At 36.0% G+C, this 26,515-nt stretch overlaps 1 protein-coding gene across 2 annotated transcripts in view; it reads right to left on the bottom strand.

The window, feature by feature from the left end:
* AEBP2 (AE binding protein 2) overlaps positions 1–26,515 on the bottom strand; it is a 51,919-nt gene that overhangs the window by 10,522 nt on the left and 14,882 nt on the right. For both annotated transcript variants that reach the window (XM_055808197.1, XM_055808198.1), the window contains exons 2-5: positions 21,925–22,132; positions 18,688–18,795; positions 10,099–10,285; positions 4,249–4,373 (exon numbers count right to left, since the gene is read on the bottom strand). In XM_055808197.1, coding sequence (XP_055664172.1) covers positions 4,249–4,373; positions 10,099–10,285; positions 18,688–18,795; positions 21,925–22,132 — 628 coding nt within the window. The remainder of the gene's footprint in view (positions 1–4,248; positions 4,374–10,098; positions 10,286–18,687; positions 18,796–21,924; positions 22,133–26,515) is intronic.

Raw genomic sequence — 26,515 nt, 5'->3', positions numbered from 1 at the left:
CCTGAGCCTGGAACCATATAAAGTTAAGTCAAAGGTCAATTTACAGTGCAAATAAAACTCAGTTCTCACCAGCCTTCCCATTCAAAACCATACATTTTCTTGTACAGTCCAGTTCATTCTCAAATTAACCTACAAGTGTTAAGGAGATGCATAGGCTCTCTCATGTAATGCAAGCATCAAGGATATCACATACTCCAAAATTTGTGACATTTTAAAATGTTACAATATGGACACAGTAAACTAGTTACAACCGAATCACAAGGAAGAAGTTAGTCACCACAAACTGCTCTTCATCCTATCTAAATCTTGAAGAACAGAAACTAGGAAACCATACAAAATACACAAGTCACAGACGCTTATTACATATAAGTACTGGTTAAAGCTGAAGTTGCTGTCCCTCTATCACACGATCAATAGCACTGCTTCTACAGCAATTTACAGTATAAGATATGGTGATTCCAGAACCTCATAGAGCTCTGTGAGAGCCACCCAACATCACCTGCATTCTCCGAGGGGGGTGGGGTGGGGGGGTGGGGTAAAAAAGTATGACATTAACAATTCCTCATTTTCAAGAATATGCAGTAAAAAATTTAAGACTCTCTTGTCTCACCATCACCACACTGAGAAGAGATATTTATAAAAAATAAAATAACGAAATACTGATGTGTAAAAGAGATTTGGGGTACAAAATTTAGGGCAATTCAGGTAGACCTGAATTATACCGCTACAGCTACCACCGACCTTATTCTAGAGCCCTCGTAACACCTTCAAGCAGTCAGTGCTAAACTCAGGGCTTGAACCAGCTCTCTCACACATGCAGAAGTTTAATAGAAAGAGAAAGTAAATTTTAGCAGTGGAAAATAAAATCAGAATTTTTCATAACAAAGAAGTTAAACATATATAATACAAGTAAGGTATTAAAGTTATGGCTAGGATGCTTTTGCACAGATACACTTGCATCCAATGTGCATTTTGCAGATTTCTTGCCCGTACCATTGGCTTATCTTGTCTCAACTAAATAATCAATACTCAAAATCTGAGCAATTCACTTGTTTTTGACTGGGATGAAAGATCCTCTCTCCATATATGGAACAAGTCAATTTTTATTTAATATTAAAAAGCAGTATTTTAGCTTTCTGTCAGGAGACAAAAGAAATATGGCATCTATTGCTTTTTCCCAATGTATTTTGAAATGGTCAATTTAAAAAAGTTTTTATAAAAACGTGAAAAAAACCATGCAGTTTTATCACAATAGTGCAATGAAAATTTGACCACATACTAGGCAGGCTCGAGTCAGAAACACAGCTATGATGCAGACAAATCGAAAATTGCAAAGATTTTGCGGAAAAGCAACTTAAAAATATTATTTGCTATTTTGACACTAGTAATCAGAGTTTTATGGTCAAGTCTGCAAAAGTTAAAAATGACATGGAGGAAATCTAGCATATCTGCAGTAACGGTGCTCTGAAGACTTAAAATGGTTGTGCAAGGAACGTAAGTCCACTTAAGTTTTTAATTTTAAAATATCATTCAGCCAGTAGATGTATGCTCAGTAAAGCTTTGTTTGAAAAATCTCTTACTACGTTCTTTACATTTCATGCACTGTCCCGGGAAAAAAAAAAAAATAAGGGGGGCTAGGGGGTGGAAATCAATTTGAATTTCTCTGTGAAGGAAATGTGCATCAAACTTGTCTCAAATCAGAAATGGAGTTCTGCTGACCTCTTCTGGAAAAGAAAAAAATGTCACCCTTTAAATTGGTATGCATCATCTTACTTTTATTCACTCACCATGTTTCAGAGTTTTAGGATTTCAAAATCACATGTAACTAGTATTAATATGTGATCAGTAAACTGAAGTATCTAAAAGCTAAAACCAGTGAAGAACAGTTTAGTATTCAAATATATTAGAGAATTAATTCTAGCCATTTCAAAGAGCTGAAGGTGGGAGAGGGGGCCACAGAGGACAGAGAAATCTATAAGATGGATTTTTTAATCAGTGTAATGTCTACTACTCTTTGGGTTAAATGGAAAAGTTTGACTTTTTCCATCTGAAAATTCAGAGAATCGAAGTACCAAGAATTTGACTCCAATTACAAAAAAACCCCAAACTGGGCAGAAAAAAATTATAATGAAGTAAAAGGTAAACTCTGGATGGCAAAAAACATTTCTTCAAAAAGGCTTTATTGACAACTTCATTCTACAGCTTTCCATATCTATAATTAAAAAGGATGGGTTTAAAAAAATATACATGTACATTAAAAAAAGGAGCGCCTTTCCGTAGCAGATGAAAGCTATGTATAGTGACTGCTCAGAAATTCTTCGCATTAGTGATTTTTCACTACGATATCCATCCTGTAAAATGCTGCATTGTGCTGACACTATTCTTATGCTGCATTAAAAAAAACCCCTACATCATTTATGCCAGTTTTCAGACAGCAAGGCTGTGTTCATGTTTTTCACCTTTTAAATTAATGCCCCTGATAATTACGCATTTTTTCTTCACCTGAAGGTGGACCACACAAACTGTATTATTAGGCTATTTAGCCAGTCACCATTCAAACTCAATGTCCTAATGCTTATAAGTTACGCAAAATGTGTTTGCATCTGAGGTGACCACGAGCTAACAGCATACATCCACAAGACTGCTTCTATTCTACCTTTTCTTTTTAAAGCAGATTTTAGGCTGAGTGTCTTCAATATAGCTGATGTCCAGCACAAGCCCACACAACATCAGCAGCACACTAAAATAGGGTAGCAGTATAAGGCTGGAATCTTAGAACAATTATCCCATTGGTACAACATTTCCCACAGCTGAGGTCTTAGCAATTTCAGATCTAATCAACCCCCTACCATCTCAAGTGACACATGCATGGATGAGCTAAAAGGATTTTCACCACTTCCTCCAAGTTAGTTCGAAGCAGTTTTAGAGCACATTCCTCACTAATTCCATCTCCTTATAAATTATTCCAATAGCCAGAGGTGAACTTCCACAACCGAGCAGTCTGTCTGGATAACCTTTCAGATTAAAAGCAAGCTGTGAATTGGAAGAGAATCTGCTTTTCTCACAGTACTGTGAAATCCACATTGGCCAGGAAAACTAGAATGAGATTTAAATACAGTAACAGCTAAATCACCTGCAAATCTCCACTGCTCAACTGAGCTGGTGCTCAAGGCACACAAATTTCAGGAGTAATCATCTGAGAAAAATTTCTAATACATGCCACAGATTGTTTATAAACAATCATCAGTCTTGGAGAAAAGGACAAAGTAAGTTTCATGCATATAAAATTATCTTTTATTTATGGAAAGAGACTTGACAGTTCAATAGGTTGAATCATGTGTTAAGGTTAAGCCACAACTAAAGACACAGCAGTCAGCATTCCTTCCTCGGACTGCAGTCCATCTTGCCCTAGTCTGCCAATTTACAAAGTGTGTTTCTCTGTGTCCACCCCATTTTGTCCCATCTCACAATTCTTTTCTTCAGATAAATCTCTACCTGTTCTGTGCCCGTATCGACCAATTCAGTCCAGGAAACCTGAGGTTACATAGCTTTTTGAACTTTCAACCCCTATACCTCAATTCAGTACTTTTCTCCTCCGTTTTTAACTTTCCTAAATTAATACAGATGTCTATCCTATCCAAACACAAATGAAATTAACAAAATAGGATATGGAAACAGGACTAAAGGACAGTTCCCCACCTGGTCCTTGCCTCCTAGCAATTCACTGATATTTTGGTGGCAAGTTTATTAAAACAAAAAGAATAAAAGGGGAACAACAATAGATTTATTCAGGATTCTATCTTTTAATCTGAAAAAAGGAATACACGTAGATTTCAGATCAACATCTTTAAATACTCAATTATACAATTACCCTCGAAAATATTCCTGTGATAAATTAGCACTGTCACTCATGACTATGGAAATGCCATCTGAATTGCATTCTTATTTAGAAGACATAACCAAATGCTTCTGCAACATTATTTACTGTTAGCTATTTCCCCAAGTGTATCAGACAGGAAACATTGCAAACTACTCAATTTGTGAGCTAGAAAAACTACTAACACTACCTTTAAAAAGTTAATGTACTAATAGAAATACCAACAATGTAAAATACGCCGTTAGTTATTTCTGGTTAAACACCTACAGCAGTTAAGAGGAAAAATAAATCTTTCTGGAGTATTAGATTTTTCAGATGCATAGGTAAACAAACAAAATGCGTCATATACATATATATATATATATACTTACAGTACTATGAAATACAACACTGTGGCCTTTTCCTAAACTTTCTATATGTGCCGAGAGGTTAAAGCAGATTGCTCGATGTCTTATAGCATCCAGTGTTTGCGCATCAAAGAAGTCATGAGGTCTTGCTAGAAAAAAAAAGGAAAAGAGATCCTTAGGTGTTCAAACATTGAAATACTCAAACACATTCAGACATATAAAGAAGTCTGAAGTGTCATTAGTAAATCATTTATCATTATGGCAGTAGCATCACCTTGTCAAAGAGTTGTAAACATTAATTTAACTGAGAGGAAAAAATGGCTCCAAGAGGGGCACAATTCATTTAAGTTTGGTCAAAACATACTCCTTGTAGATCAAACAGCTATTCTGACAAACTCAATTACACTCACTTTTTTTTAAAGTTTCAGGTGAATTCTATTATTTCTTAATTTTGAAAATTAAGAATTCATTAATTTTGCTGAGTACCTCTGGGAACATTCATTGCTATTATCTCTTATTAAAAAAAGGGAAGGAAAGAAGTCCCAGTACAAATAAACTAAACCCAAAACTCATTAATTCATGTGAATTCTAATTTAATGTGAAAACAGCACAGTTAGATTGTGATGTTTATGGAAACCTAAATGGCCAAGTCACTCTTACAGCAATCAGTAATTCCAGTATTACTGCTGTGACTTTGTAAAAAATATTATTAAAGTACTTCAAAACATGATCAGGCATACAATCAACATCTTAAAAGCAGAATTATACCTATACCTTATTTCTTAATTTTATTAAAAACAATCTCCTCTGATCTAATTTATAATCAGTAAAAACTCCAGCTATTTTCAGTGAATACTGAGATGCTGCAAAGAGATCAACAATGGCACTGAAAACAAAACTGCTGGGTACTGCAGTGGAACACAAAGCAAAGGATTAAGTAAGAATTACTATGAACATACAGAGAATACTAGCTCATCAAGAATTTTTTCATCTCCAAGAAGTAATAACAATGAACAGTCACGTCAAACTCCACACTCACTGCTAGACATGTTTCTTTCTACATACAAGCTGTCATTCCATGTTCTTTGATTATTAGTGAAGAGATTATTCTGCCAAGAAGCAGCAACTGCATCACATACTACACCTCAATTTATGACTAAAGTGCAATTAACATTCATCTGGTATTTTTACAAGTAGTCGAAAACCAGCAGGCACTAATAAAGCCCTTTATCCTTTTAGAAAAGGACTTTTACAGTTAAAGTGTTTTTTTAAAAAATTAAATTCAGTAAAAAAATACTGAATTCTGATTTAGAGCATAAAGGTCTATCAATTCTACACTCAGAGTCCTTTAAAAAATAATTGCTACTAGGCACATATCTGTATACTACTAGAAATACTTCACACAATTTTGAAAAATATACCATATAGTACAGCAGTAAAATTATACGAGCAAATAAGCATGAATAGAAGTACTTGTATTTTTTAAGTCTTATATGACAGCAGTAGTTCTCTATATAACACACTGAAATTAAAACTAAGAACAGGAGTTGATATTACATTGTCAACTATCATTCTATACTGTAAAAACTGATTCAAAAGTTCTGTTGTCTTCATTTAAAACAACTTTTATATTCCTTTTCATCAAGGTTATCTATCCATTATTTCAAAACAAACTCCACTTAAAGCTAGTCTTTGCTACACTCCTGGGACTAACTGTAAACTGTAGTTAAGCATTCATCTGTGCATTATGTTCTGTCCTTACTCTATCTCTATACTGCCAAATAGGCAATCATCTCATTGAAATCTTTTCTTGCTCTAAGTGGTAACATAGAACCACAGCTCATGCTGCAGGTGGTCAGTGATGCAAGCATATAAATATTTTATAAATAAATATGAGGGAGGAAGGAAGGGAGGGTGGAAAGGAAAAGATAACCCCAAATGTTTGCTTCTGGTATCATACAGCAAATTTCTCCACGATTTACCACTGGATAACACTAAACAGATGCAAAAGAAAGGGCATAATTTGTCAAAGGCATACAAATAGTTTTATATATCTCCTATTGAGTGTTAATGCTGTACCTTCTATGTATCTTAAATTTACTTCCTCAGAAGTATTTTCAGAGTAAGGTATCTCCCTTCCTGCATAATACAAGTTCCAAGTACACATCACTTAAGTCAAATAAATTAAAACCTTCATACCAGTAGCCTACTAAATTAATTTCCAAATGTTACATAACTAACATAGTCTTATCGTCAATTCCATGAACAGAAAGTTTCCTTATCTTGCTTACAGTTCTCCAGTGAACTCTATTACAATGCTTGTTAATAACTACAGTGTCATCTTAGCTATTCAAAAAGCAAGTGACAATATTGTAAATATAATCTTAGGTTCTGCAAAATTCTTTGAGGTAGCTTCAGAATAGCAATACTATGACCTATTTGAGAGATAGATATTTGAAATATGTTTGGCTCTGTACCTCTAAATGACTACATAGAGCAGTGCATGTGTATAATGCTATCCAGAAGAAAAAGAAAGCTGTGACTGTAATCTTGAATTACTCTGCAACGTCAAAGTTTGTATAACAAATCAGTCTCTATATCACCAATAATGTAACCAGCTATATAGGGGGTGTCTATAGTAAAACACGCTTTCATCATAGAAGTACTAATTTCCAGATTTTAAAGAACACATGCTGTCTACAGACAGGAAAAAAGAAATGGAAAACTGTTCAAGAATGGCAAGACATTACCAAAGAATGGGAAAAAAAGTACCAAGTAACAGTAAGAATTCTCTACAGTTAAGGTAGAAGATCATGCCCTTGTCATATATAAAGCCACAATAAAGTCTCCTTTTTTTATTTATGCATTAATGTCTGTTAGAAAGGTAACGTTCAGATATAAAACACAGAGGAAGCAAATTTATTGGTTTGCTGTATTTAAACTATTAAGAATTTATAAGAGGATGCTTCAATAGCAGCATGTATTAGCCATCAATTGCCAATAAATATTCAGTAAGCCACTTACAACTTGCAAAAAATAGCCAAGGACTAACCAAACCATGAGGAGGTACAAAGAACACTACAACAACATTTTCTCACAAGAAAAAATTGTTTTGTGATGCAAAACTGTAAATCACAAATAATCATTTGATGAAAAACTAAACACATTGTACACTATCACATAGCATCTTGCTTTACACCCATTTGTCGTAACTTCTTGTGACCCAGCTTGCAAAGAACCTGGTACTTAACTTCAACACCTCTCCTTTTGGACACTTTTAAAATATCTAAATGTAAGTCTATGTTCCTAGCTTTATACACTCTAGACTGAAAATACTTAATGCTATTATTTTGTTATTGTGGCTTCTTAGATAACGGTTCTTGCCCTTCCCCAACATACAAACTTGCACACTTTAACATTCTTTAACTAAGTAAAACTAAGCTAAAAACCAGAACGATAAGCAAAACTGTATCAGCCCTTTGTCAAGGTCACCTGATCAACAATAATCCACACAAAGTTTTAAAGAAAAGCTACCAATACTTAGCATTATCAGAAAATGCCATCAACTTTGGATCCATTTCTGGGTCGCGTACCCTCTGGAGAAATACATTACAGCAGTCAGTTCCCAACTCAGAGATTATTTCTGCCTTAAGGCAAAACTCTACAGCCAGCACTGCATTTGTCTCAAGAGGCAAGAAGATAAGAAATTGCTCAAGCAGATGTCATTCTTCTTCCTGTGCAAGACTTGATCAAGACAGCAGACCATTCAAGTACCACAGTCTGATCTTTAAGATTCGCATAATATTTACTTCTTACTTTTTTTCTTTGCTATACACTCATTCAACAATTCTGCAGTAAACATCTTAGCAGGTAATTTGAAGTTTTAACTACAAAGCACTGATATAAAACTTTTAAGTCAATGAAGTTCATCAATAACTAATAAAACGCCAATCTAAAAAACTACTTCTGCATATAGTGGGGCAGGGGAGAAGCGGAACTGAATTAAAACACATTAAATCAGCCACCTAACAAAATCAATCTGGAGGTGCAAGCTAAGATGCAACTCGGTAACCTCTGAAAGTGAAAACTTTGAAGTGACCAGTCTTAGACATCTATATTTTGTTTGAGTAATGCAGACAATAAATTGTGATAATCCTTCAGGAACCTGCAACTCTTTCAGTAATCCTCTCTTTCCTAGCATCTAAGATGAAGTAAAGGATACTGCAAAGTGACCACATAACCCTTCATTGATCAGCCTTCCCTTCTCATTTACATAGATTCCTAGATGAAAGGGAAAGCTCTTTGGAAGTCAAATTCTCTTTCCACCTTCTTTGAACATCAAATCAGTGTCAAAATCAGAGGAGTTCCTGTAATTTACAGTTTTAGATATTTAATGATACAAATTGCTCACATATATAAAAAAAAATGAAAGAAAAAAGTCACCGTAACTGAAGTTAACAGTGGCTCTTCCAGCACTGAACTGCACAGCTGTCACTGTGTGCAAGACAGACACAGAAAATAAACTTCTCAGAATCTAGGTGATACTGGTACTGTCCAGGACAGGGTTCTTTGCCTTCAAGGCAGAAACATGGCACATGGGTGGAGTAATTCCCTTAGACCACTACTATGTGTATCCATTGTTGTAGTACTGTTTGAAAAATCTGTAACTACTTCTTCACAGGAACACAGAGATAGATACAGCTAAGTGTTTACCACAGAAGAGTTCTGGAAAAATAAGAATTACTGACCCAACAAAGCAACACAAGTTCTCCAGCACATCATCACTAAACTTGTACCACCACCCAGGAGACAGGACTGAAATAACTGTCTGCTTATGAACACAGCTCTGTTTCTGTGGACAGTATGAGATGTAACAGGTCCAGTGGTTCATAAAAATGGTATCCTGCCCTTCTCTCCAGTACTGCAAGGTTGACTTTACACCACAGGTAAAAATTCATGGAAGTTTTTTCTTCAGCTGTTGACATACCAGCAGGAAAAAAATCTAAATGGGTTTTTACATGTCTCTACTCTAAAACGCAACTGTCCCAGTAACAGTTTAAAATTAGTAAATAATCAGTTCAGTACTGGAAAGTTGCATCCCAAGCAGTTAAAAAACAAGTTTAAATACTTCAATAATTTCCTAGTCTTTTCCAACCATTTCTGTGCGTGACAATCTCTAAATAAATTTGACATGATTATCGCCGATACTAGGACAACTCTGGAATCGCACAACTGGATCAAAACTGACTAGAAAAGGTACTGCATAAGTGATTATTACTTGCTAGAGGAAACAATCCTCACTTTAAATGATACATCACACTTCTCAGCACATTGGTTCATACAAAATTAATGAACGTCAACTAACTGTGCAGAAAAAGATTTTAAAACCCCAGCAAGTCACATCTGCCCAGAATTAGATCTTGGTTATGCTCATAAAACTATCATTAAGCTAATGAAATGTTGTGCTTGAAAGAGAGCTTATATAATATGCATTTATCTCTAACTTCTATGAATCCGCAGTCTCTGTTTGCAGTACTGAACTTCAGATCTCATCACTAAACAGAAAGTTTTCCAATAGTAATATAGTTAAAGAAAAAGCAATTCTAAAAATGAAATTCATCTTTAAATCATAAACTCAAACTGTTGCTCACAGAAACCTGATCTCTTCTACCAAACACATAGATGCTTTACCTGAAAAAGGAACACAAACAGAATCTGGAATTGTTTTCCTCCCATCTCAAGAGATGCCAACAATATAATGCTAAAGAGATCACCAACCCTACCAGACTCACACCTGCAGAGAAACAACCACATTGAAGAGGAACTTCCCATCCAAGACAAAGCTTGCAAGAACTTCTAAGTGGAAATACTTACGTAATGATCGTCGTCTCTTGTTCTTCAACTTTCTTCTTTTATTCATTCCAGCTTTAGATGGAGATTCCTCTTTGGCCTTTGGCTGGCTGGCAACTTTTGAAGAGTTCTGCTGGCTGAAGTGTGTGGGCACATGACGGGCAAGTCCTCCCTGAGATGCAAAGCTGGCATTGCACCCACCAACTACACACTGAGAAAAAGAAACCAGAACAACTATTTTATCAGCGTGCTATAAGGCACTCATTCACAGGATCTTTCCATTTGACTTTTCTGGCTCAACCTCAAACACACTAAAAGGAAGGCAACTTCTTAATGACCATGCAATTCTTAAAACCAAACATAATCTGAAATAAATTTCTACCTGAACTTTGTAACTCTCAATAATTATTCCATGGAATAAAGATTTTTTTCTATGCTATATTATATTCCAGAATATTGTATAGCATAAAACCAAATACACTGAAAGTCTTCATACAGAAAATAAATGCTTCTGAAGAACTTTCCCCTTCATAGACTAATATTCCCACCTTTCAAAATACTGCACAGTTATTCTGTATTTCTCAACAGCTCTCCAATCTTCTGCATTTGATAACTAATTCTCCAATGTCCTCCTTTCTTTTAACAAGTCAGAAGTAAAATAAAACATTCTTACTCGTTAAATTTGAAACAGCTTAATGCTTTTTATAAATGCTATAAAAAGTCAATAAACAGTTATCTTATAGTTCTATATAAACCTTTAACTTCAGTAACTTGAAAGTTGTATTAATAATTTATGCATTTATTTTGGGATGTTACTATTATTTCAGAGCTATTTAAGAAAGTTCTTATTTAAAGAAAATGCCCTCTTTTCTCAAACAGAAAAATAAGAAAAGATCCAACAATACTTAAACAGAAATCACAAGATACGTGCAACTAAGCTAGTACTGGCTATGGTAATCATTGGTATTTTTGTAAGTATTTGGTTTCTATTTAAAATTATTTAATTTTCAAAATCAGTATTGAAATTATACTGCTGGAGAGGGAGGCACAAACCTTTTCTCCTGTGCTCTGAGCTTACAAGGGTAATAGAAAGGTCATTTTAAGATATGCATTCCATCATTGGCTGCAATGAATTGTGCATCCACATGACCAATTCTCCTTCTGATCCAGAGAACAGTGGTTGATCAGCCAGTAGCAAAAAACCCATACCACTCTAAACTATTGGCAAGTTCTTCTTCCACATCTGTTCTGCTCCTTCCTCTCTTTCTCAGCTCTTTCACCTGTACCCCTCTTATCCAGCACTTCAAAGCAAACTGATGAGGCAGCTCCAACAAGAGTTCAGGACTAAGTAATATTGCAACTATATACATAGTGCTAAATTTTCTCTGAAGGACAAATTTGCAAGCTCTTACAGTAATCTGCCCCAAGTCTGCACATTTGATTGAAAGACAAGAAAACATCACTCAGCATGGTTTGTAGACTGAAAAGTCTGTTTCTGCTTCAGACCTAGCAAATGGTTTTCCATGAGCACCATAAAACAATGCAGCATCCATGAAGAGAAAAACCTGTATTAACCCCAAACACTTAATACTTGCTATAGGACTGAAAATATGTATATATATATATTTCAAGATAGTAAAAGACAAAAAATAGCAGGGTATTTTTCACATTTTTATTTGGGGTTCCCCCCCTCCCCCCTTTATTAAGGGGGAAAAAAACACAGAAGTAGTTAGGGGAAGTTTTCTAAGTACTGAGCTAACTACAAACATGTAATTCCCTGACAAAAGAACTTCAGGATCTTCACACTGTATTTGTTCCTCCCTCTCTCTCTCACTAGTAACTATCTTCATAATTGTGAAGATTTTTACCAAAAACCTACCTATGCCTTTTTAGCTTGCCCTGTAATTTCCCGTGCTCAAACAGCAGCAATATTGTATACTTATATTTTAGTGACTTACAATGTAAGAAATGCCAGCACATTATGAAATTCAAAACTCAAGAACATGATCTCATTTAAACTACAGCAACCTCAATGCAGTATTTATTACTTAAAATCAATACTGACAATTACAATTTACACTTACAGATTCATAGAATGGTTTGGGTTGGAAGGGGCCTTTAAAAATCATCCAGTTCCAACCCCACTACTGTGGGTAGGGACATCTACTGGATTAGTAGCCCCATCAAACCTGACCTTGAATGTGACCCATTTACTTGTATTAAAGATGATCAAATTCAAAATCAAATACAGGTAAAATATATGTGTGCATTAATTCAAATAGTTTTTTATCCTCCTTGAAATAGCTGTCTTGCCCATAAAAACAGTTTCATGAAACTAAACCAAGCAACTAAATCTAAACTTAGATTTAACTTTCATTAAGGTATTCCTAACTTCAGCTTCTGGATCCTTCTGATCCTACAAATACTGACATACACAATTAAAAAAAAAAATCCACAAAAAAAATAGCCTCCATACCCTGAAGTTCAATCAGAAAGAGAAATTAAAATTTCAGCCTTGTCAATGCCTGGTAGAAGTCAAAAAAACAAACTGAAGTTTTGGTACAGTGCATCCATTAGCATATTCCAAGTTTAATAAAGTGTAATATCAAAAGGCAATACCTTCTGAAAATAACACAAACTTTGTATCAAGCGCATTTCTGAAACTTTTTAAAACACAGGTTCGTAAGACTTAATTGTATTTCTTGTCAGATGGGAAACCGTTATGACAAACTACAGTTTGACTCACAATGGCGTAACTTGACTTTAGTCATGTAAAACAAGCACAGATATTCTATACAGATTATCTACAGAAGCTACCACTTACTTGTCTTGCTCTACACATTTTACTTTCAAAAGCCCCAAACCGGCATCCTTAAGTCTTCACAATATATAAAATGTGCAACTAGAAATTATCTTTTCCAGAAAGCCTACTTACAGCCTGCAGCCACAGAATGAAATATTTGCAGAAATCATTACATTTAGGTATCACATATTTTGAGACTACCTGATCATGTCATCAAATAATCAACAGCTGATATATCAAAGATGACACAGAATTCCTTTGCAGTAGACAGGAAATAGTAGAAGAGGAGAAAAATCTTACCTGGTTTTTTTTCCTTTTTATTTTTTTTTCTCTAAAATAATATATCCAGCAATCCGTTACTAATGGGTAAAGTCTCTTCTCTCCAAAGATAAAGGAGCAGTTCAGGCTGTCACTTCAGGATCTCTGGACGGTAAGTCACACCAAATCAGCTTCCCACCAAATAATTATACAGATCTAGAGGGCTTCTAATAAATCAAACTCAACTATTATGCAGAACTTTAAACCAATCTCTTTACTTTTCCCCCAAAACCTAAATCTCAACATTTTGCATTCAATTTTAAATATGATAGATTGGGTCCGGATTGGTGGATATGTTACTTCAAGAGAAAATAAGTCAACACATAAGAAGTTTAATTTCTCCAGTGTACCCATACCCACCATTATTAATGGGCAGTAATGACCAGTGACTTTAACAAACAGGATATAAAAATATCTAGCAATACAGGGTTTTTTTTCTAGATTCAAAATTCAGAATGTCCTTTTTAGAATATTCAATGTGTAATTTTTCCAGTAAATCTCACAGTAATATTTTAGACATCTGGATAAACTCTCATACTATCTCAACAGCTAAGTGTTCAGGTAGAATGCATTTACATTTTCTAACTGCATCTGCATTGCTCTTAATGAATTGAAAATATTCTGCCAGAAGAGTAACATACACAAATTTCAAATGAGGACTGAACTGCTTGGCTGTGTTTTTTACATTTCAGCAAGTGTTACTCTACTGAGAGTCATACCAAATGCAGTCACCATTTAATGAATTCTGGGAGTTACAGGTGGCAGAATGAGCACCAAATTTCATTTTTGTTATTACTTTCTTCTCCCCATTCTAACAAAGGACAAAAGCCTGCAATAAACCTGTGTATTGTCATTGAATGCCTTTATCCCACATGAGCAAACCTTGCACGACTGATGTGAAGCACACCCACTGGAATCAGTATGTGAAAGCAGTTGGTTGCACACCTACACGCAGTCTTAGATTTACAGAAGATTACTATATGCAATTATTTTGCATAAAATCTCACACTGTTTTGTGCTTGCTCTACTATTTTTCCTTTCATTGTGCCTAACATTTTGCATTTGGTCACCCAGACTACATTTTAAGAGTTCATTTGATGCGTCTTCAAGAACATGTACAGCATGTACACTGTACAGCAACAAGGTATGGTGAGTAGTACTTTGTTGGGGTTTTGGGTTTGGGTTTTTTTGTTTGTTTTTTTTGAGTACCAGCAACCATGCTGGAAAATGCAGGTTGTCACAGCATATTAATTGTTCAAATACTTACTATTTGTAACAGGCAAGTTTAGGACAAGCAAGAATTTCTTCATTCACTTTTTCTCAGCTTGCCAAAGACAGCTACCAGCATCAGTTTTCTAACTCAGCATATTATACCTCTAGATCTACCTGTCTACATGTTCTGAAAGTCTGAAAGTTAAATTGCTGAACCCTTGACACGACCATCACTACATGTTGATCATACACCACAACATTCCACCATTTTCTAAAAAGCTGCAAAAATTATGTAATAACAGAACTAAAAAAGAAAAATGTTTAGGTTTTTCTCTCTCAACTCTGAACGTAAAATCAGACACAAACACACTAACATCTCCAGAGAAACAATTACATGCTCTGAGAATACGTATATTAAATGAATGTCTACAATGACAGGGAAAAAAAAAAAAAACCCAACCAAAAACTAAAAAAAAAAAAACCCAAAACCCAAAAAACACCACGATGGCTGGAATCAGACTGCAATACGCAAAGAGAAAACTTCCAGCAGCACATGAGCCATTAGCTTCAGGTATTAAGAGGAACAACATAACTTCAAAAATACCCAAGAGCGGGCCAAAGGCGGCCAGTAAGTTCTCAACCAGATACATGTTCTGTAAGACCAGTCTGTTTGTTCCTCCTGACAAGAAAAACAGATCTAGGAAACTCCGCTTACCAAAAGTAGGACTGGAAAAGCATGCTGATTGGCAGAAACAGTATTTGACTAGAGACTGAGAACTAGCTGTAATGGTTACTATATCTCATTTAACACACTTTTTCTTTGGTGAAGGGCTTGGTGGGTGCCCTAGGAAAAGACACTTTATCAGTAACAGAAGTTAGTGATTATGGCCTCAAAAAAAAAAAAAAAAAACCACAGGCAAAAAAATCCATCCATGCGTTCCACATGAAATCCAAGGCTATCAGTATTAAAAACTTAGAAGAAAAAGGAGGGAATGAACAGAAAAGCAATATGACAACTAAACGGGAACTGAGGTCCTAAAATCTGCCCCGAGATCTAGGGTATCTTCCCCCACCACCATCACCCTAATTCACTAGATAACTCAGATATAAAATGTCTCCTTCTTAGGGGCTGGACATGCACTACCAGGATATTGCCCCATATAAAAATGGAGCTAGCATAACAAAGGTCTCAAAAATGGATATTGATAAAGATTAATTTACTTTTTCTGTGACACAGGTATTGCAATATTAATGCTGAGGGTGACACACTAAACTACACAAAAAACCCAGGAGAAAATTATAAAAATATGAAACATTTTGACTTTGTAATTTAGACGTGTGTTCACTTCTGTGACATATAAACTATGTGACTCTGTAGTTCATTCGAATGTATGGAAAGGGCAGGTAAATCCACAAAGACCTTTTAATATGAAAGCACAGCAGCTCATTTACAGCTGGATACAGCTTTTAATCAAAGGACACCACCATGTGTACCACAATAATAGATAATTAAACCCAAAATGGGCAACTACATAAAACGAGTACATTTGCAAGCAAAAGGGTGACAGGCCAGGGACATATCCTTAATGGAGTAGTTCTAATGCCAATGACAGCTTTATGCCTAAGACAGTCCCCAACTACGTTTCAATTTAAGAAAATACTGTTTTCTCTTATTTTGACCAGAGAAATAAGAATATGGCAGTCTGCCATATATTTTTTACGCTATCCTCTGGTCATTATATGATTACTTTGCTTTTACCTTTACAAAAGTAAATTTTCCATGCTTTTAATTGTCACTTTCCTAGTTAACATTCTTTGCTTTTCTTAAAAGCATCCTGAACAGCAGTTCTTCAGACAGAAACACGTATCTATACTATTTCCATTATGGCTTTTTACAGCTTCCCTCAAAAATCCTGACACTCGTTTATTTTTTTTTCAATATAACACTGAATGACTAAGTATTTTCAGCAAGTTCTCTGTAAGTATATTCACATGACGCAACACAAATTTCATTTGTAATTTAGGTTTTGGGAGATATTGTCTGCTCATCATCAAGAACAAGAGGTCCTTAATCCAACTCTGACTTGAAAAAATTTGGGTTTTCCTAAATGTGAGCAATCCAGATTTATAAGAACAGCTAAATGCACCAAATGGAAACATTTGCTCTGTTTTTGAATGACTGACATAAAACAATTAGTAATGGCTGTTCTTTGCCCAATCGAGACTAATTTCCAACACTAAGTGTTCTTCTATCAGACAGCAGGTTTCAAAAGCTTGTAAAAAAAAAAGTGAGGAAGGGGGGCTAGTTAATTAATAGGTTGCTACCACAGACAGTTATGTATGAGCCCTGAAGCCTATATTCAGCATAAATGACAGGGGAACAAAAGATGTTACAAAATTCTACTGAGACCACAATTATCCTCCATTCAAAGCCCCCAGGAACAGACTGAGAAATACAGAGATAAAAACAAACAGAAGGACTAAAGACAACAGTAGGAAAAAATGCGGAAGTGACACACGTTGGGCCATGATGATTAGTGCAATCCTAGCCTGTGCTTTGTTCTTTCCTTTAGTATGACCAGAAAGTACAGAAAATCAGCTGGTGAAATAACACATTAAACACAAGATTATTATTAGAACTAATTGTTGTAAATTTTAGGGCTCTAGCTCTAACTAGCCAAGCCAAAAACCTGGGATACCAACTTTTACTGACTTTGCTAAGTAACTCTGACAGATTCAAAAGTACTACTGATATTTCTGACCTATGCCCACTTCTTTTTAAACGCAATGTCTCTAAAATTTTTCGATTTAGATCAAGTATACAAATTACCCTACTGAAAGACTTTCCCTCAACACTAAAGCTTGCCATTATACTTTAAGGTATGTAAAATACTAAATCCCAAAATGACTAAGGTACAAGTTTCCTCTGATGAGTGGGGGGGGGGTTTATTTTATTCAGGGATTAGCACCTAAGATTTGATCAGTTGCTGGAACAATCATATCTGCAAACTTTCAGGGATCTATGATCCTTATGCAATGCTTCCAAAAGCATGCTAATTTTATTCCTTTGAACAAAGGGTATGATAACCTCAAGAGCAAGTTACCTGTTCCTATTCGCTCTCAGTCAGAAATTTTCAGACTAAACTACACAGTTCAGTATGGAAAAAAAGTCTAGCCTTTATTAAAAAACTTTTTCATATACAACGCACTATTTTTACTCTCTAGGTTTGAGTTTAGTTTTGTTTTCTGTCACAACTACTGTTTATAAGCTATGTAGAAGTAGTAACTTCTGGAAGACATCACTGTAACACAAAATTATTTTTCAGTAATAAAGCTGCCTTAAAATAAATAAATAATAATTTAAAAAAAAAGGCAAAAGATACTACCTGAGAAGAAAGAGAGGAGAGGGAAACAGTGACTAAAACTTGGTGGGGTTGGGGGGTGAGGGAGAGGAAGGTATAAAATGCTACCTAAACTTTTTTTTTAAAAAAAAAAAAACCAAACCACAACAAACAAACAAAAAAACCAAAACAAAAAACTAATTCATTTTCATATCCTATATGGAAGGAGAACTTCAGTCTGAAGTAGTGTGGGTGGGACTTACCATCAAGTGATGCAGGACTGACAGCTATGAACTGCCCCAACTGTATCCATAAGAGGATGAAGCAACTCATTAATAACGGATTGGTGGATATGGGAATGATAAACACTACTATACCTAGAATTGCAGGTACAGATTAGGGGGAGAAAGAAAGAGAAAGTTAGAAAATACTATGCAGGAAACAGTCAGCTCAATGGTCCTGCATTCCTGACTTCCTTATTATTCTGAGAGGTTAACCAGTCACTGACTGTGTTTCAACTGAATTTTGTTAACAAAACCAGTTCTTCCCTCAAGCACAGGATGTGCACCATCAGGCATGATCCAAAGTTTAATGTGAAAGTGTAAAGCATGAGGCAAAATATCTCACTGTTACAGTGTAAGCAGCTCAACTGGAAAATAAGCAAAAAAATGGAAGTTCAGTAGTATTTAGTTTTACACTCTCCTACCATTTATAGGCTAAAAGAAACAGGGACAGAGAAAGCAATAGTAGGATCTTCACCTGTCTTCATAACAGAACAGGACCTTTGGGCACTACTACTGCAAAGATGAAAGCTCAGCTCGCTGGATACTTTTTAAGAAATCCTGCTGTGATGCCATTTTTAATTAATATATTGAATCAGGAAAAATAAATAGGATCGCTCTTAAAATAAAAAATTATGTATCTTACAATGGACCTTACCTTGAAAGGTTTGTCCCCACTGTGTGTCAGCATGTGCCTCTGCAACCAACTTTGACTTGTTGAAGGTGTATTATATACTTTGCAACCTTTCCACAAGCAAACAAACACCTAATAGAGTAAAAATGTGGTAAGTTTACACACGTCAAAGAAAACACAAAGAAAACCACATTAGCAAAGAAGCCTGTTTTCACAAAACAAATTACTTCAAAGAATTGTGAACAATTTTGCAACTACTTCTCATACCTCACCAAGATAAAAATAATTACAATCACAAGAATTCAAAAAAAGGAGGTCACTGGAAAAAATATCAAAACACAGATGTTCCTGCAGATACACACAATCAAGAGCCACAGCATCCACTGTAAAGAGTTTGCATCTGCACTCAATAGCTGTATCCACCAGACACTGAGACAGGTCATTTTTAAATGAAAAATTCACATTTTCTGGGTAGCAGATACAGAAATAAAATAATTTACTGTCATAAGCAATTAATAACTTCATCCTTTGAGCATGAGAAGCTGAAAACTCTTAATTACAATACAATTGTTTACATACCAGAGTTTTGTATTATGGAATACTGGGTATCTCTAATTAGGGCCTTATACTCAATTCCTGACGAAGAAAGTTACACTTTCTCATGGGATTAAAAAAAAAAATAAATCTATGGGTGTTCTGTGATTCTAGTGCACAGATCAGTCACATGCACAATAGTGCATTAAGAGTAGAACCTACTCTTTTGTCTTTCCTCTCACGTCTATCTATACCTGAGAGAATAAAAAAGCTCAATGAACTTGCCTTTCATAAGAATTTCCTCAACAGGTCTGTGTGAAGTGAGGTATAGGTCTTATTTGTGGCAACAAAATACAGTATCAGGGAGTAGCACTGACCACCATACAGGTTTTCAGAACTTCAAGAAACTAAATGGAAATTAATTCTCTTTGGGAGATTATAAAACTCAATCTTCAAAAGATTGATTTTTTTCAAAACAAAAGAGCAGCCACAGGAGTGCTATGTACTTGCTGTACAATATGTATAACCCAGCTTACTAATACAAAGCTGAAAACCCTGCATGTCTGTACGAGTGATCCAGACCTACCGACACATGAAGGCCCTACCCCCTAAACCTTTGGTGTCTGCCACTCCTCAGTTTTGAGATCCCCCTGAAGCCACAGAATTGGCATTTCTGAGATTCCTGGCTCTGCAACAGCTCTGTAACTGTTCAAATATTTCCATCAGCAACTGCAGGGCACTCAAAGGAGTGTCATTATGAAGTTACAGGTCATGGAAATGCAATCCCTCCAAAAACCAAGACCCTGGTTTTACAACTTGCCAGAAGTTCAGGCAGGGCTTTTTGTGAACCTTGTAAAAAGGCTGAATCCGGTATTTTTGTGAAAAAAAAAAAAAGTCCGGTAAGTAAAACTATTTTGTCAAAAAGTTTTGTGGGCTCTTCATGGATCTGTCTGGATTAGTTTGAAGCTGTTATCTCAGTATTAGCTTAAATATATACATTTTACCATACAAAGACGCTTATCACATTGCTTTTAAGTTTTCAATAAGCAGTTACTACAACCCCCCCCTTTTCTTCAAATTTATAGCCATTGTATGTAAGTAATATCTGAAAAATCAAATCAAATAAGAATACAACTTCTAACACCACTTAAACACCTCACCAGCAGGTGGCAGACAAATCCTTGAAACAAACCAGCCAGGATCAGTCCCCTTCCATAGCATCAAGTTGGAGAATTTTTCAAAGTAAACCAGCTCCAGTAGGGGGATAAAAAGTGTGAACTGAATGCAACAGTTACTAGACACCAGGTGCTTCCAACAACCTCCTCCTTCAGAAAGACAAACAGTCTGACATTTCCTACATAATAATATCCACAAATCAGGTTACGTGGAATGTAAGTGAACAGAATTTTTTAAAAAAGACAAAAAAAACCCCACACACAACCCAACCACCCTGAAAAATCTTCTAGTCCCTTTTTAAGAATTGAAAAGGGGTCATGGATGGGTAACGAAGATCCCCAGAGGTGCAGTTATGGGAAAGCCCACAAGATACCAGTACACCTCATCCACTTCATTGTTTCATCCAGGATTCATGTAATACTTCTATAAACCTACAAACAGAACTACAGAAACTATCTTATAGGTGGCTAAAAAGCCAGCTCACTAGATGGATGATTCTGCTTAGAGCCTGAACTAGAAAGCCAAACATGAAGCCGAAAGTCCAACCATACCAAAAAACCTTAGCTAAATACAACCAGTTACAGCTGCCTCAGTGACACAATTACATAATAAAGTCATGCAAATTAGTGTTTTATTCAAGTCTCTTACTCAAGATAAAAAGTGTAATGTCCTAAGATATTACTTCTGGAGAAGGGACAGGACATAAAGTCATAAGATAATGAGCATTATATGTTAAATTTTGGTATTAGCTCTCCAAGAGCTGCGATATACAATGTTGAAACCGGGCAGATTGCTTCTGTTTTATGTGGAGATAGTCTACACAACGTATTGCAGGCATCAAAGGTGATTTTGGAGGTTCAGGAGGGGAAGGTAGTTAAAAGTACAGTGTTGAAATAACTCTACTGGAGGATGGTTGAAACATTAAAATTGTGAGACCAATGGAAACTGCATCGTTTGACCAGGGTTTAGACTTAAATATACATGATTATATATGCACCTCAATTAAAAAAATACTAGACGCAATTATATTGAAGGTATACTTGCCATCAGTACTACAGACAGAGCTGCTCTGGTAAGAGTTCGCACTCTCAAATCAACAAGTCTTACATCTTCCCTATTATACGTTCTATAGATGTTTTACCTCTATTGAGACTCCATTCATAAAAATAATCAAGATACAACTTCACCTGAGTTCACCTGCAGTAACACGTACACTAACAATTTAAAGAAAATTAATTCCAAGTATAAGCACTTCAAGATATACCAACAGCTTCAGGATGTTGATAAGTTAGCATATCTAGCCTCAAATTGTTTATTAAAAAGAACTTACTACATTCTTCAGGAGAGACATTCAATTAAAAACACAGAATACCAAATGAAGTGAACTATGCAAAAGACAACAGCTGAATGCCTAATACTGGCAGGCTGAAGGCCCAAACTTAGTTGCCACTAGCTACAGAACTGATACTTTAAAACATAAAATTTGCTACTGTCATCAGAGTAAAATACTAGCAACTAATAAAGAGGGAGAAAACAAAAATTAACACCAACCCCTCCTCGTTGACCATCCACATGTATGGAGCGAATGTGATCTGCCAAATCCGGGCTGGAGCTGAAGCAAGCATGGCAGTGGTCCCAACAACAGTTATAAGCAATGCTTTTTGCAGAGGAGGCAGGAACTCCTTGTCCATTCATCATAACTGGAGTTGAACGCCCACTGGAAATTGTGCTGTCTACATCCATAATAGTGCTGCTTATGCTAGGGTGGTGGGGAGAGAGAGAGAGAAAGTTTGTAGTTGTTGCATGTTAACAGAACAAATAAGAATCATAGCTCTTTGGGGTTTTGTTTCAGATATATTTAGATAGATTGAAAAGAAAATCTTACACAAACTTACAATTTATTGTGGTTCATCACTTTAACTATAATAAATATATAGCCAGAAAATAGCTACTATTACTCGACCCTATATCTTCTTCTGGACACTGGCACAAAAGGGAGGGATGGAAGATTCTCCCATTCACTGATTTGTCAGAAAATTAACTCTCATGTGATTACCAAAGTCATTGTTAAGCTACATTAAACAGCCATTCATTATTTTTATTTCCCAGGAGGGAAGAAAAGGGGGGGAAAAAAAAAAAAAAAGGAAAAAAAAAGGCAGGTCAAACTGGAGATGTATTTAGCTCAGCATTCACTGCTAACACTAGATCCTTAAAAAAGAATACAGCACTGAGGTTTTACAGAAGGCTTAAAAGGTACACTTGGACACATGGATGGTGCCCACCACATGCTTTTTCTAAGCTAATGCTTTTCGTTCTGTTGTTTTAAAACTTTCCAGAGAAGCCAGACACCACAGTGGGAATACCCGGCCAGCAGGGGTCATTTTCATCAGCCGTTCTGCTCTGCATCTTGGCAGGTACAAACCCAAGTATCAAACTGACCCGGAACAAAATTGCAGAGTGTGCTCTTTCCATACATAAGCCAAAATATGGAGACACATGGATGTTCTACCTGGGAAAACTTTAAATAGCTACTGATATACTTTTAATTTGTGAACCTGTTCACTGCCTTTTAGGACCTTTATGTTTTTGCCTTCCACAAAGCCACAGCATTACAGAACAACTCATCTTTGGAAGGACCTCAAAAGACCAGGTGGTGAAAATCTCCTGCTCAAACAGGAGCAAGTGAACTCAGATTGCTTGTGGTCTTGACCAGCTGAGTTGTTAAAGGGTGTTTTCAAAGCCTGGAATTTCTGCTACCTTTCTGAACAATCTCCCCAATGTCTGATTAATCTCATTGTGGGGGAGGGAGGAAATTTCCCAACATCTCATCAGAATTTCCAGTGTTGCAATTTCATCTGTCGTCTCTCATCCTCAGCAGCTGGTTGAGATGACTCTGGCTCCCCTTCTGCCAAGCCTCCCTATCAGGTCACTGAAAACAGCAATAACCCTGCCCCTCTTATCCTAACAGTGAAGAAACCCAATCTCTCAGCCTCTCCATGTATAGTATTCGCTTCAGCCTTCTAACCATCCTAGAAACCCTCCACCGCATCCTCTCCAGTATGTGAGCATCTGGGATGAGTTCCAAACTAGTCACAGTAATCCAGACAGTCTTAAAGGCACCAAGTAGAGATGAACAATGATTTCTGTTGACTGTATAGACAAGCTTTAGCTAATACAGCCCAATATGCAGCAGTAATTTTTACGCAGGTCTCTACATATTCTTCTAAGCAAAGTGCAAGGGAAAAAAAAATCATCTGATGACATTAAAGAAAAAATATTAATTTCCCATTCAGTTCTACATATTATTTACTTTTATCATATCCCTCTTATCCCCCACCACTTGCACACAATTTCTATGCTAAAGCATTCTGTTTTTAAAGGTATAGATACTGTTCCGTATTTTTTACTATCACCATATACATATCCCTCATTGTTCTATTGCACATTCTGTGATGGATGAAACAAAAAATACATCATTATTCAAATTTTGATAATATTATTAGCTTGTTTGGGTTTTTGCTCCAAAAGCCTTTACTAACAATTTCTTACATTATCTGTATCTTTTTTCAAATCATTACTGTGCTAGCAGTTTTTTTCCTGTGATAGATCTTGAAAATATCATAGATGATTTGTCTTGGTTAGATATCCTCCTCACCTACCCACCATGTGGATTCTACTGCATTTATCAATAAAAAGTGTCTTGCCTTAGAATAACAGATTCCTGATAGCAATGCTTTCTATAGTTAAGCTTCAGTTTTAACTACCTGGAGTAATTTGGTTTCATAGGCAAACTATGACCTGAGAGATACCAGCAAGGTAACATTTATGAGAATGCTCACTACCATGTCCCAAGCACAGACCCCTTCAAAGTCTTCTTCCAACCCATTATCCTCCTCCTATTACTGAAACTGACCAACTATTCTTATACTTTTGCTTTCCAAGTTAAAAAGAAAGTTTTAGAGACCTTTTCAAGAGTTCTTTTGCTTTAAAAAAATTATATAAAATACATACTTCCTAAATGCTATACAAATACCACATGCCTTTTTTAATTCTCCTGCCCAATTTCAAAAAAGATCTAACAATTCACAAATCATGACTTCTATGCATGAAAGCCATACAGGCTCTTTGCTGCTACACAGCATTTTTCCATGTGCCCACTATTTTGATTTTCTTGCCTTTTCTATACCCTGAATAAACACAGCTTGCCATGATTCCTCCCCACCTCCTCCTTCCCCCTAAGCAGTCTTGATTACTTTCATGACATACAATCTCACAATCTGCAACTAGCAAATACAAAAAAGGTGGGCAACAGAGGGCTAGATAGTTTTGAATCTTCCATATTGCTGCCTTTCCCAAAGAGCTGCTTTTATATTCACCCGAACTTTTTAAAAAAATAATACGCAACTAGCATTGAGCTGTAGCTACCAGTCCCAACCACATTAACAGCCACTAACTACAGCTACTGGTAATAGTAATTTCAGATCCCTCCAAGAAATTGTCAGAAGCTTTTAAATCCAAAATATGTTGCAAGCAACCCAATTTTTGCACCATGCCAGGCCCACAATAGATCCAACTAGGACTAACATCCCTCCTTCTTCAGCTGATGCCTAAGCCAAAAATTATCCCCAAAAGCAAAATCTGTAGAACTGTGTTATGAAAGCAAAGTTTACCAACAGGACAGGAAAAACTGAATAATTATATGTTACCCCCCAACTGAATCTGAGTTATCCAACTACAGTTTTCTCAGAATCAGTACTTAGAAGTAGGTCTGAATGTGTGCAAAATGGCATACAGCCTGACCACTTCTGTTGCATACAGTAATGTTACACAGATCAGTGGTTCCAACAGGAAGCTGCTTAACCAAGGATGGCAAAGCACTGCAGATACAGCACTCCTGCAACAGCTGCCTCAGATCATTTCACGTGGATACATAACCCTAACTTTCTCACAGCTGAAAGGTGCTGAAGTACAGTACTTTGCAAATACTTTAACCAGGAGCTCAGACTTCCAAAGCTATTTACCAGTATTAGTACCATTCTCAAAACCCCCACAAATACGCATATGCAAACTTCAGGCTCAGAAGTATGCATGGTGCTGGTGACCTCAAGGACAGACTATGAAGTGGTATTTTGCACAGTTCTTTCAAGGGTTCCCTGGTTTTACAGCCTGGTCTTATGCAGGAAAGTAATGAGAAAACATAACCCAGAACGATTTCTGTGAAGGAATCTGGGGGAAGGAGAGTGGGGAGAAGGACACGAGCAGGTGTGTGTGGTTTCTCTGGGTCACAGACATGCTATCTGGTTAATTTCTCTAAGCAGAGATAAAAAAACCCTCAAACTGATGAACTTGTAGCCTAAGAGTCTATTTCATATTGCAAATGCAATTCAACAGACCTTGACCACCTCACCATACAAAATCACAGGTCTCTAATTCTACAGCCTAAAGAATACAAATACTTAGGCATTATGAATATATATATATATGTGCGCTATCCTACCTGTAGAAGAAAAATATATAAAAGTCAACTAATAATAGTGATCCAGCAGAAGATATTCTGATCAGTAGGGTTATTAGTGACAAAAGAAACCAATAACACTTCAAAAGCTGATTTAGTTATAATAGTTTAAATGTTTGCTTGGTTTGGTTCTAACAGCCTAAGTGTTTGCTAAGGGCTAACAGATCAGAGTTGCGTACACTATACCAAAATCTAGTATCAGAGGAACTGGAATAAAAAAAGATTGCCCATAGCACTTAAATCACATAGAAGCATACAGAATTTATTCTAAACTGAGTTTGAACATAGTCTAAAAATGAAGGAAAAAAAGTAACTAAAATCCAGTTGAATGATAACAGATCAGAATTTTATTTAAGAGGGAATGCCTGCCTTTCTTCTAGTTTGAAGAATGTCGTGTAAGTCATTAAGTAGTACAGACAAATATTGCTGTAACAGGACTTACTACAGAAACTAAACAGCTCATAAAACAAAATGGCCAGGAGTCACACAAGAGATCACAGTTTTCTGATGGTTCTCTTGATAGGCTCCACCAAAATGCAAGAAACCTGCTGCCCTGACACACTCCTCTAAAAATTAACCCATTAAACAAAAACGTAAAAATATTTTTTTTTTTTTTACTTTCTCTTC

This window comes from Falco peregrinus, chromosome 6, assembly GCF_023634155.1.
Source record: "Falco peregrinus isolate bFalPer1 chromosome 6, bFalPer1.pri, whole genome shotgun sequence".
NCBI classification, from domain to species: domain Eukaryota; kingdom Metazoa; phylum Chordata; class Aves; order Falconiformes; family Falconidae; genus Falco; species Falco peregrinus.
This window is presented reverse-complemented; position numbering and strand designations above follow the sequence as displayed.